The sequence below is a fragment of the Salmo trutta genome, chromosome 13, assembly GCF_901001165.1.
Source record: "Salmo trutta chromosome 13, fSalTru1.1, whole genome shotgun sequence".
Taxonomy (NCBI): Eukaryota; Metazoa; Chordata; class Actinopteri; order Salmoniformes; family Salmonidae; genus Salmo; species Salmo trutta.
Genome location: NC_042969.1, coordinates 54,242,080 through 54,254,357, shown reverse-complemented (window position 1 = coordinate 54,254,357; position 12,278 = coordinate 54,242,080). Strand labels below are relative to the sequence as shown.

Below are 12,278 nucleotides of genomic sequence, written 5' to 3'. Positions count from 1 at the left end.
GTGTATTTAACCCTCTGTTCCCCCCATGTCTTTGTGCGGAATTGTTTATTGTAAGTGCATGTGCACGTTTTCTCTGGTGCGCGACGGGTTTTGTACCCATTTGTTTGTGGTTCTGGTTACTGGTGGTTTTAGGAATTAAACTCCTCCGTTGATTACCAAGTTTTGCACTCCTGCGCCTGACTTCCCTGCCGCCAGTTACGCACTCCCTTACACCTTCCCAACTCAGTTGCCGGAGAGGATGAAAACCTCTCAAGGATTTCACCATGAGGCCAATGGTGACTTTAAAACAGTTACAGAGTTTAATGGCAGTAATAGGAGAAAATTGAGGATGGATCAACAACATTGTAGTTACTCTACAATACTAACCTAAATGAAAGAGTGAAAAGAAGGAAGCCTGTACAGAATAAAAATATTCCAAAACATGCATCCTGTTTGCAACAAGGCAATAAAGTAATACTGCAACAAAGCAATTCACTTCTTGTCCTGAATACAAAATGTCATGTTTAGAGCAAATCCAACACAACACATCCCCGAGTACTACTCTTCATATTTTCAAGCACGGTGGTGGCTGCATCATGTTATGGGTATGATTGTCATCGGCAAGGACTAGGGAGGATAAAATAATAATACATTGGAATAGTGCGAAGCACAGGCAAAATCCTAAAGGAAAACCTGCTTTCCAACAGACACTGGGAAACAAATTCTCCTTTTAGCAGGACACTGACCTAAAACACAAGGCAAAATATACACTGGAGGTGCTTACCAAGACGACATTGAATGTTCCTGAGTGGCCTAGTTACAGTTTTGACTTAAATCGGCGTGAAAATCTATGGCATGACTTGAAAATGGCAAATATGTAAATATTGTACAACCCAGGTGTGCAAAGCCCTTAGAGACTTGTCCAGAAAGACTCAGCTGTAATTGCTGCCAAAGGTGATTCTAACATGTCTTCACTCAGGGGTGTGAATACTTATGTAAATTAGATATTTCTGTATTTCATTTTCAATACATTTGGCAAAACTTTCTAAACATGTTTTCACTTTGTCATGGGGTATTGTGTGTAGATAGATGGGTGTGAAAAAACATAATTGTATCCATTTCTAATTCAAGCTGTAACACAGCATGTGGCGTAAAGCAAGCATTATGAATACTTTATGAATACATTGTATAACGGCAAGTTTATCATCAAACTCTCACTGTAAATAACAGCGGGAAACTTGAACTCTCCCTCCATCTCTCGCTCTCCCTGTGTATTTTATCCCTCTCCTTCCATCTCTTTCTTTCTGCATCTTTTTCTGTAATTCTCTCTCTCTTACTTACCTTCTTGAAGACCGCTGGATTGGGGAGAGGTGGGCCAAACGGAGGTACATCCTCCCTCGCTGTAACAGACACCTGCCGACAGAAAGCAATTGATGTCACCCATTTACTGTGTGGAGAGTCTGGCTTATGTAATTCTAACAGTATTGCTTCCGTTCCTCTGCACACATTGACAACAGTCACCCTCGAAGCATCGTTCCCTATTGCACCACAAAAGCCGTGGTCCTTGCAGAGCAAGGCAAGCAACTACTTCAAGGTCTCTGAGTGAGTGACGTCACCGATTGAAACGCAACTAGCGCGCACCGCTAACTAGCTAGCCATTTCACACCGGTTACATAATATCCATGCCTTAAAGTCCCACTCCGTAATAAAAAATGAAAAACGGCTTTGCAAATATCACATAGTGAGCCTGTTAGGTTCGTAGTAGGCTGTAGCACAGACCTTGTATGTAGTGTGTTCAGTACCAGGATTCTCCACCTGCACCAGCACATACGCATGGAGGAAGTTGGAGGCGATCATGTCAGGCACAAAGGGTGTGGCATCTTCCTGGAAGACCGCCGCCACGATGTCATTTCCTATGTGCCTCTTCCTCTGGAGCTGAGGGAATAAGAGCATAGCGTTTTGTAAACACCTTAAGACTCTATGTTCTACAGTATAATTAGTCACAATTATTAGAGGCAAAATGTACAGGAATGGTGTGAGGGATGAGGAAACAGAGGGTGTTTATGAGTGACACACACACGTACACACTCACAAAACACCTACTGTGACCACTATTACAATGCTGTATGTTGTGTAGCGTGTTCAGGACCTGTTGTATGTCTCCCTCAGTGAAGGGTAGTTTAGTGGAGACGTGGAACATCATCTCTCTCTGTCTGAAGACGGTGTAGACGGACTCAGAGCCTGTCTGACCGTGAGATACATCCAGACCACCACGGAACCTAGGAGCACAGTGACAACACAATATGATTAGCATTACATGACATTCAATTATTGGGTAGGGCAAGGAGCATTTCCTGATCACGTGACAGGGAAACTCCTGGCCCTACTCATGATGAATGGTAGCAGAGTAGCAGTATATATAGTCAAAGTCCTGCATTTCTCTCTTTCACTCCCTCTATCCCCCCCTCTCTACCTCTCTCTCTCTCAGTATCAGAGCAGTAGTAGAGTTGTCTCTGTCTCTCTCGCTTTCGCTCTCCCCATCTCTCTCTCAATTCAATTTCGATTCAATTTAAGGGCTTTATTGGCATGGGGAACATATGTTAATATTGCCAAAGCAAGTGAAGTAGATAATAAACAAAAGTGAAATAAACAATAAGAATTAACAGTAAACATTACACTCACAAAAGTTCCAAAAGAATAAAGATATTTCAAATGTCATATTATGTATATATACAGTGTGTTAACAATGTGCAAATAGTTAAAATACAAAAGGGAAAATAATTTCACATAAATATGGGTAGTATTTACGATGGTCTTTGTTCTTCGCTAGTTGCCCTTTTCTTGTGGCAACAGGTCACACATCCTGTTGCTGTGATGGCACACTGTGGTATTTCACCCAGAAGATATGGGAATTTATCAAAATTGGGTTTGTTTTAGAATTCTTTGTGGATCTGCGTAATCTGAGGAAAATATGTGTCTCTAAAATGGTCATACATTTGGCAGAAGGTTAGGAAGTGCAGCTCAGTTCCACTTCATTTTGTGGGCAGTGTGCACATAGCCTGTCTCTCCCTCCCTCGCAGTAGTAGAGTTGTCTCTGTCCCTCCCTCCCTCCCTCCCTCCCTCCCTCCCTCCCTCTCTCTCTCGTAGTAAAGTTGTATCAGTGTCTCTCACCCCTTAAAGTCGTTCAGCTCTATGTTGTCTCCCAGAACACTGAGGAACTCCCGGAAGGCTGGCGTCTCCTCATTGTTCCCAAACAACTCCTCCTCTGACGTCTGGGATGGAGCGATGAAAGGAGAGAGGGATGAAGGGAGAAGATTAAAAGGGAGAGATGTTAATGCAGGTTACAGGGCAAAAATAAATAGCATGGGATTGATAAGGAATAAACTGAAACCCCATTTGGCAATAGAGACCTGCATATCACACTCACCTGACCAAACTTCTGGTAGATGACACCAAACTTAAAGGTGTTGTTCACTTCATGTTCGTCATAACCTACTATCAATTGAGAGCCCTGAAACCAAAACAACAACATTATAAGGATGTGTATATACATACAGTTGAAGTCGGAAGTTTACATACACTTAGGTTGGAGTCATTAAAACTCGTTTTTCAATTATTCCACAAATTTCTTGTTAACAAACTATAGTTTTGGCAAGTCGGTTAGGACAATCTACTTTGTGCATGACACAAGTCATTTTTACAACAATTGTTTACAGAGAGATTATTTCACTTATAATTCACTGTATCACAATTCCAGTGGGTCAGAAATGTACATACACTAAGTTGACTGTGCCTTTAAACAGCTTGGAAAATTCCAGAAAATGATGTCATGCTTTAGAAACTTCTTATAGGCTAATTGACATCATTTGAGTCAACTGGAGGTGTACCTGTGGATGTATTTCAAGGCCTACCTTCAAACTCAGTGCCTCTTTGCTTGAGCAGTGCTTGACACCACTGCTCAAAAACCACCATAAAAAAGCCAGACTACGGTTTGCAACTGCACATGGGGACAAAGACCGTACTTTTTGGAGAAATGTCCTCTGGTCTGATGAAACAAAAATTGAACTGTTTGGCCATAATGACCATTGTTATGTTTGGAGGAAAAAGGGGGAGGCTTGCAAGCCGAAGAACACCATCCCAACCGTGAAGCACGGGGGTGGCAGCATCATGTTGTGGGGGTGCTTTGCTGCAGGAGGGACTATTGCACTTCACAAAATAGACGGCATCATGAGAAAGACAAATTATGTGGATATATTGAAGCAACATCTCAAGACATCAGTCAGGAAGTTAAAGCTGATGTCATGGCTTTAGAAGCTTCTGATAGGCTAATTGACATAATTTGAGTCAATTGGAGGTGTACCTGTGGATGTATTTCAAGGCCTACCTTCAAACTCAGTGCCTCTTTGCTTGACATCATGGGGAAATCAAAAGAAATCAGCCAAGACCTCAGAAAAAAAATTGTAGACCTCCACAAGTCTGGCTCATCCTTGGGAGCAATTTCCAAACACCTGAAGGTACCATGTTCATCTGTACAAACAATAGTACGCAAGTATAAACACCATGGGACCACGCAGCCGTCATACCGCTCAGGAAGGAGACGTGTTCTGTCTCGTAGCGATGAATGTACTTTGGTGTGAAATCAATCCCAGAATAACAGCAAAGGACCTTGTGAAGATGCTGGAGGAAACACGTACAAAAGTATTTATATCCACAGTAAAACGAGTCCTATATCGACATAACGTGAAATGCCGCTCAGCAAGGAAGAAGCCACTGCTCCAAAACCACCATAAAAAAAGCCAGACTATGGTTTGCAACTGCACAAGGGGACAAAGATTGTACTTTTTGGAGAAATGTCCTCTGGTCTGATGAAACAAAAATTGAACTGTTTGGCCATAATGACCATCGTTATGTTTGGAGGAAAAAGGGGGAGGCTTGCAAGCCGAAGAACACCATCCCAACCGTGAAGCACGGGGGTGGCAGCATCATGTTGTGGGGGTGCTTTTCTGCAGGACGGACTGGTGCACTTCACAAAATAAATTGCGTCATAAGGAAGATAAATGATGTAGATATATTGAAGCAACATCTCAAGACATCAGTCAGGAAGTTAAAGCTTGGACGCAAATGGGTCTTCCAAATGGACAACGACCCCAAGCATACTTCCAAAGTTGTGGCAAAATGGCTTAAGGACAACAAAGTCAAGGTATTGGAGTGGCCATCACAAAGCCCTGACCTCAATCCTAAGAAAATGTGTGGGCAGAACTGAAAAAGTGTGTGCGAGCAAGGAGGCCTACAAACCTGACTCAGTTACACCAGCTCTGTCAGGAGGAATGGGCCAAAATTCACTCAACTTATTGTGGGAAACTTGTGGAATGCTACCCAAAACGTTTGACCCAAGTTGAACAATTTGAAGGCAATGCTGCTAAATACTAATTGAGTGTATGTAAACTTCTGACCCACTGGGAATGTGATGAAATAAATAAAAGCTGAAATTATCATTATCTCTACTATTATTCTGACATCTCACATTCTTAAAATAAATTGGTGATCCTAACTGACCTAAGACAGGGTATTGTGAAAAATTTAGTTTAAATGTATTTAGCTAAGGTGTACGACTTCAACTGTATAATATCCAGTTATGTGATAAAGTCCCTCCATAACTCGGGCAGACATTTACACTATATATACAAAAGTATGTGGACACCCATTCAAATGAGTTGATTTGGCTATTTTAGCCACACCCATTGCTGACAGGGCTATAAAATCGAGCACACAGCCATGCAATCTCCATAGACAAACATTTGCAATAGAATGGCCTTACTGGAGAGCTCAGTGACTTTCAAAATGGCACCGTCTTACGATGCCACCTTTTCAACAAGTCATTTTGTCAGATTTCTTCCCTGCTAGAGCTGCCCCGGTCAACTGTAAATGCTGTTATTGTGAAGTAGAAACGTCTAGGAGCAATAACGGCTCAGCCGCGAAGTGGTAGGCCACACAAGCTCACAGAACGGGATCGAGTGAAGGGAAATATTAACGCTACAGCGTACAATGACATTCTAGACGATTCTGTGCTTCCAACTTTGTGGCAACAGTTTGGGGAAGGCCATTTCCTGTTTCAGCATGACAATTCCCCTGTGAACAAAGCGAGGTCCAATGGTTTGTCAAGATCAGTGTGGAAGAACTTGACTGGCCTGCACAGAGCTCTGATCTCAACCTAATCGAACGCCTTTGGGATGAATTGGAACGCTGACTGCGAGCCAGGCCTAATCGTACAACATCATTGCCCGACCTGATTAATGCTCTTTTGGCTGAATGGAAGCAAGTCCCTGCAGCAATGTTCCAACATCTAGGGGAAAGCCTTCCCGGAAGAGAGGACATTGTGAAAGCAGCAAAGTGGGGAACCAACTCCATAATAATGCCCATGATTTTGGAATGAGATGTTCGACAAGCATATGTCCACATACTTTTGGTCAGGTAGTATATGTCTATCACGTCTAGGGAGGTCAGGGTTGGCACCAAACGGAAAGAAACTGACTAAAACAGGAAGGGACTACTTGGACTTGTCCAATAAGTCTGCAAAATGTTTTCCGTTGCATGCCCTAATGAATATGACCCAGGACCACAGTGGGTTGATTGTGGCCATTTTGAAAGGCAGTCAGCTGCGACCAGTGTGGAATGGGCAGTCTGAGCAGACTGTCATAATAACAGATGAGTTCTACAGGACCCGAAGCAGAGGCACAACAAGCAGCTCCATCATCCAAATGACCTCTGATGTGATGAACAGGTCCTGGATCAGATTTAGCTCTGCCTAGTGGACCAGGTGGAAGTTGGATCATGTTCATTAGGCAGCAAACGGAAGAAAAGGGACTGAAAAAGGGAGAGACTACCTGGGCTTGTCCAATAAGGTACACTTGGGTTACATTGCAAAACGTTTTGAAAATGCTGCATGCCCAATAGAAATAGAATGGCTAGAAAATGATGTATACTTCTAGAGCATGACCTCATGAATGTCCCTGGTTCTATGGCCACTGTGGTAGAGGTGGAAGCGCCTGGCTGAAAGGAAACTGTGGAGCAGACTCACTCTGGGGTACAGGACCGGGTTGAACTTCAGGCCAGTCACGTCGTCACAGAGGAGCTGAAACACAGGCAGACAGACAGATACGGATCCATTTGAAACCACAGTGCAGAAAGAAATCCATTTAAGGTTAAAGGGGCAATCTGTTATTGGAACATCCCTTATTGGACTGTTAAATTAATTACAATATATGTATAAATGAATCATGAGCTTATTTCAACTGTCTTACCGCATCAGAAGCCAAAAGCTTGTTTTACTTCATTGTTTGTAAACAATGTAATTGTTAACAAACACTGTATAGTTTCAACACATGTTTAAAACGATCATTTTCATCTCATGGTCAGTCTATGTATTTGAAAGTGGTTACATTTCTTCAGCCCCAGCCTCAGCTGTTTACCAAAACAGTGGCGGGCTGTCAGCATTGTTGATATTTGAAATCCAGATCGCCACTTTACATGGAGCACATGTTGCATTGAGGGAACATGTGGTACTTGCTGGTGCTTAGGTCAGTCCTCCTTACCTTGGCTATCTGGGGCACGCTGGGAAGCTGGTTGAGGCCTGCCAGAGAGATCCTGTCATGATGTGTCTTTGTCCTCGACCTGGGTGATGATTGTGGAAAACCAGTGTCAATAACCGCATCTTAAAGAAGGTAGGCTGTGTGCACATCACACATACATACTTCCTATATCTACAGTGAAAGTTCTGGCTACCGGTTACATGATAAGTGTGTAAAGGGTGTAAATCCACATTCATAAGGTAGGAGTAGTGTGACTAGAACATGGCTCCAGACCCAACATAGGCCCACTGGACACAGTCTGCTGTGGCTGTATTTATGGGTCCAGGCCAGGGCAGATTCTGCATCCCTACTGGAACTCCTGGCCCTACTGTATGTTATTATATGACTGTAGTTACCTGAGCATGAAGGAGGAACTCCTGGCCCTACTGTATGTTATTATATGACTGTAGTTACCTGAGCATGAAGGAGGAACTCCTGGCCCTACTGTATGTTATTATATGACTGTAGTTACCTGAGCATGAAGGAGGAACTCCTGGCCCTACTGTATGTTATTATATGACTGTAGTTACCTGAGCATGAAGGAGGAACTCCTGGCCCTACTGTATGTTATTATATGACTGTAGTTACCTGAGCATGAAGGAGGAACTCCTGGCCCTACTGTATGTTATTATATGACTGTAGTTACCTGAGCATGAAGGAGGAACTCCTGGCCCTACTGTATGTTATTATATGACTGTAGTTACCTGAGCATGAAGGAGGAACTCCTGGCCCTACTGTATGTTATTATATGACTGTAGTTACCTGAGCATGAAGGAGGAACTCCTGGCCCTACTGTATGTTATTATATGACTGTAGTTACCTGAGCATGAAGGAGGAACTCCTGGCCCTACTGTATGTTATTATATGACTGTAGTTACCTGAGCATGAAGGAGGAACTCCTGGCCCTACTGTATGTTATTATATGACTGTAGTTACCTGAGAATGATGGAGGAACTCCTGGCCCTACTGTATGTTATTATATGACTGTAGTTACCTGAGCATGAAGGAGGAACTCCTGGCCCTACTGTATGTTATTATATGACTGTAGTTACCTGAGAATGATGGAGGAACTCCTGGCCTTAGTGTAGTTACCTGAGAATGATTGAGGAACTCCTGGCCTTAGTGTAGTTGCTCGGCCTCCGACCACAAGGCACTACGGAGGGTGGTGCGTACGGCCCAGTACGGCCCAGATGGCAGGGGCTAAGCTGCCTGCCATCCAGGACCTCTACACCAGGCGGTGTCAGAGGAAGGCCCTAAAAATTGTCGAAGACCCCAGCCACCCCACTCATAGAATGTTCTCTCTACTACCGCATGGCAAGCGGTACCGGAATGAAGGTCTAGGACAAAAAGGCTTCTCAACAGTTTTTACCCCCAAGCCATAAGACTCCTGAACAGGTAATCAAATGGCTACCCGGACTATTTGCATTGCGTGCCCCCCCCCAACCCCTCTTTTACGCTGTTGCTACTCTCTGTTTATCATATATTCACAGTCACTTTAACTATACATTCATGTACATATGTACATACTACCTCAATTGGGCCGACCAACCAGTGCTCCCTCACATTGGCTAACCGGGCTATCTGCATTGTATCCCACCACCCGCCAACCCTTCTTTACGCTACTGCTACTCTCTGTTCGTCATATATGCATAGTCACTTTAACCATATCTACATGTACATACTACCGCAATCAGCCTGACTAACCGGTGTCTGTATGTAGCCTCGATACTTTCATAGCCTCGCTACTGTATATAACCGCACTACTGTTTTTCACTGTCTTTTTACAGTTGTTTTTATTTATTTTATTTCTTTACCTTTTTTGCACTATTGGTTAGAGCCTGTAAGTAAGCATTTCACTGTAAGGTCTACACCTGTTGTATTCGGGCGCACGTGACAAATAAACTTTGATTTGATTTGATTAGTTACCTGAGAATGATGGAGGAAGTCCTGGCCTTAGTGTAGTTACCTGGGAATGAAGGAGGAACTCCTGGCCCTAGTGTAGTTACCTGAGCAAGATGCGGAGGAACTCCTGGCCCTAGTGTAGTTACCTGAGCAAGATGCGGAGGAACTCCTGGCCCTAGTGTAGTTACCTGAGCAAGATGCGGAGGAACTCCTGGCCCTAGTGTAGTTACCTGAGCATGAAGGAGGAACTCCTGGCCCTAGTGTAGTTACCTGAGCAAGATGCGGAGGAACTCCTTGCCCTAGTGTAGTTACCTGAGCATGAAGGAGGAACTCCTGGCCCTAGTGTAGTTACCTGAGCATGAAGGAGGAACTCCTGGCCCTAGTGTAGTTACCTGAGCATGAAGGAGGAACTCCTGGCCCTAGTGTAGTTACCTGAGCAAGATGCGGAGGAACTCCTGGCCCTCTGCCTCCTCGTGCTTCAGTGACATAATGAGGTTCCCCAGACTGCTGCCTGTGCAGTAGTAGTTCATATGCTCCTGAAGAAGAGAGAGAGAAAGAGAGAGAGCGAGGGAGAGAGAGAGAGGCAGAGAGATAGAAAGAAAGAGGGGGAGAAAGGGATGGAGGAAGGGAGGGAGGGTCAGACAGACAGTGAATCATTACATAGTATGATGAGACAGTTTAAAAAAGTTACACACCTTGTAATAAGGTTTTACAGTCAATATTTCACAAATCTCCGTATAATTGGAGTCAATTATACGTTCATTTTCCAAATGACTGATTCCTAACTCTTAGTCATAACCCCAGAGCAGAATTAAGTCAAAAATAGGAAAAATCACTGGATGGAGAAGGACTAAAAGAGGGAAACACCCTTACAGAGAACACACACACGCACGTACACACATAAACACACACAGAACACACACATGCAGGCGCTTACCCCCCTTCCCCCACTACTCACACACCCACATTACTGCTACTAGCCAAATAGGCCTTGACTCACCCTGCCCAGGAAGTGTTTGCGGTAGGCCCTGGCCGAGCTGTTACACTCCAGCCTGAAGCCGAACCCTCCCCCAGGGCTCATGCCCCCTCCGTCATCCTCCTCACAGAAGCTGCTCTCCGAGGAGGTGGGGGTGCCCGCAGGCGCCTCGGCATCCTCAATCCAGTAACCCCCAAACTGGGGCAGGATCACCTGCGGGTATGGGCTACCCTTCTCCAGAATCTGAGCCACAGAAACAAGGGACAAGGGGTTTATGTACCAAAACACCATCCACAAGAATAGGGCCATAGAAATAAATAAGAGCTTGAGATTTTGATCATAAATGTGTCTATAAATGTCCTTTGAGCCTTGTTTTACACTGACTACCAGTATTTGCATTACTACACGTGTGTGGGTGTGTGTGTGTGTGTGTGTGTATGTATGCATACGTGGGTTTTGTGGTATTCATGCTTGTGTGTGCATAGTGTTTTGATCCAGCTGATATGATGGTATCAGAGCGCTGACTCACGTCCTCTATCCGCGGGTATGGGATGTAGTCATCCTGTCAGACAGAGAGAGGAGAGACACACAGATCATTAACCTTACAGGCTGGTATAACTAGAGCCCTGTTGAAATACTTTAGAGAACGCCTTTTTTCTTCCTCCCTTCCTGAAAGAAATCCCCGATCTGAAAAGGCTGGGTAGGTGAAAGCTATGTGGCATAGAACCATAGCTTACACCTATCAATTTGTGTAAGATCAGTGATTGCTTCAAGAAAGGGAGGAAGGCAGGTGGTGTTTACCAGATATTCAAACAGGGCCTTGAACTACGTTACAACTGGGGCAGTCAGTCACCATAGAAAGCTTGAACACAGAAACACAGGGTGAACATGTATACGGTGACTTATTCTACAGAAGCAACTGACGGTCCAGTGAGTGACGCAACACAATGAAACAGCACAGATATCAAACAGGCAAACATTGATGGAGGAGTCTCCACCTTCTGACACTCTCAGGGATACGGGATAGTCTCAGGATTGACTCTGTGAGCCCCTGGGTTCATCATTGCGTCACTGTGGCTGGTGTATGACGTCTAAACATGCTGTGATGTGATCTTCACAGGGACGGACTGGGACCAGAAATAGGCCGGGCCATTTCTAACACAGCGGACCTTTTGTTTCTCTCGAGGCCCCCCACACCAGACCATTTTATAAAAACTTGAGACACCTATTATTAGTATTATAATTGTGTACAACAACAACAACAAAAATGTAGTCAGATGGACTAAAGATGGACCAGCCCATCTGGTACTTGCCAGAATTGCACTATTGCCAGTCCATCCTTGGATGTTTCCAATCAATCTCCATGCCTTTGTTTTACACTGTATATAGTCCCAGGAGATTGAGGGGAATAGCACTCATTACGAACAGCTGTTTGTTATTTTAAGTTAGCCTGGTTGAGGGGACCTGGTTAGGGGACCTGGTTAGGGGACCTGGTTGAGGGGACCTAGTTAGGGGACCTGGTTAGGGGACCTGGTTGAGGGGACCTGGTTGAGGGGACCTGGTTTAGGGGACCTGTTTGAGGGGACCTAGTTGAGGGGACCTGGTTGAGGGGACCTGGTTTAGGGGACCTGGTTGAGGGGACCTAGTTAGGGGACCTGGTTGAGGGGACCTGGTTGAGGGGACCTGGTTGAGGGGACCTGGTTAGGGGACCTGGTTGAGGGGACCTGGTTTAGGGGACCTGGTTGAGGGGACCTAGTGGAGGGGACCTGGTTGAGGGGACCTGGTTGAGGGGA

General features: G+C 44.6%; 1 protein-coding gene across 7 annotated transcripts in view; it reads right to left on the bottom strand.

The window, feature by feature from the left end:
• Nucleotides 1–12,278, bottom strand: part of LOC115206058 (rap1 GTPase-activating protein 2) — a 91,559-nt gene that overhangs the window by 9,008 nt on the left and 70,273 nt on the right. For all 7 annotated transcript variants that reach the window (XM_029772618.1, XM_029772617.1, XM_029772615.1 and 4 more), the window contains 10 exons: nucleotides 11,015–11,047; nucleotides 10,510–10,728; nucleotides 9,942–10,045; nucleotides 7,572–7,650; nucleotides 7,058–7,111; nucleotides 3,407–3,490; nucleotides 3,151–3,251; nucleotides 2,129–2,258; nucleotides 1,759–1,914; nucleotides 1,321–1,392 (listed from right to left, as the gene is read on the bottom strand). In XM_029772618.1, the coding sequence (XP_029628478.1) occupies nucleotides 1,321–1,392; nucleotides 1,759–1,914; nucleotides 2,129–2,258; nucleotides 3,151–3,251; nucleotides 3,407–3,490; nucleotides 7,058–7,111; nucleotides 7,572–7,650; nucleotides 9,942–10,045; nucleotides 10,510–10,728; nucleotides 11,015–11,047 (1,032 nt within the window). The remainder of the gene's footprint in view (nucleotides 1–1,320; nucleotides 1,393–1,758; nucleotides 1,915–2,128; nucleotides 2,259–3,150; nucleotides 3,252–3,406; nucleotides 3,491–7,057; nucleotides 7,112–7,571; nucleotides 7,651–9,941; nucleotides 10,046–10,509; nucleotides 10,729–11,014; nucleotides 11,048–12,278) is intronic.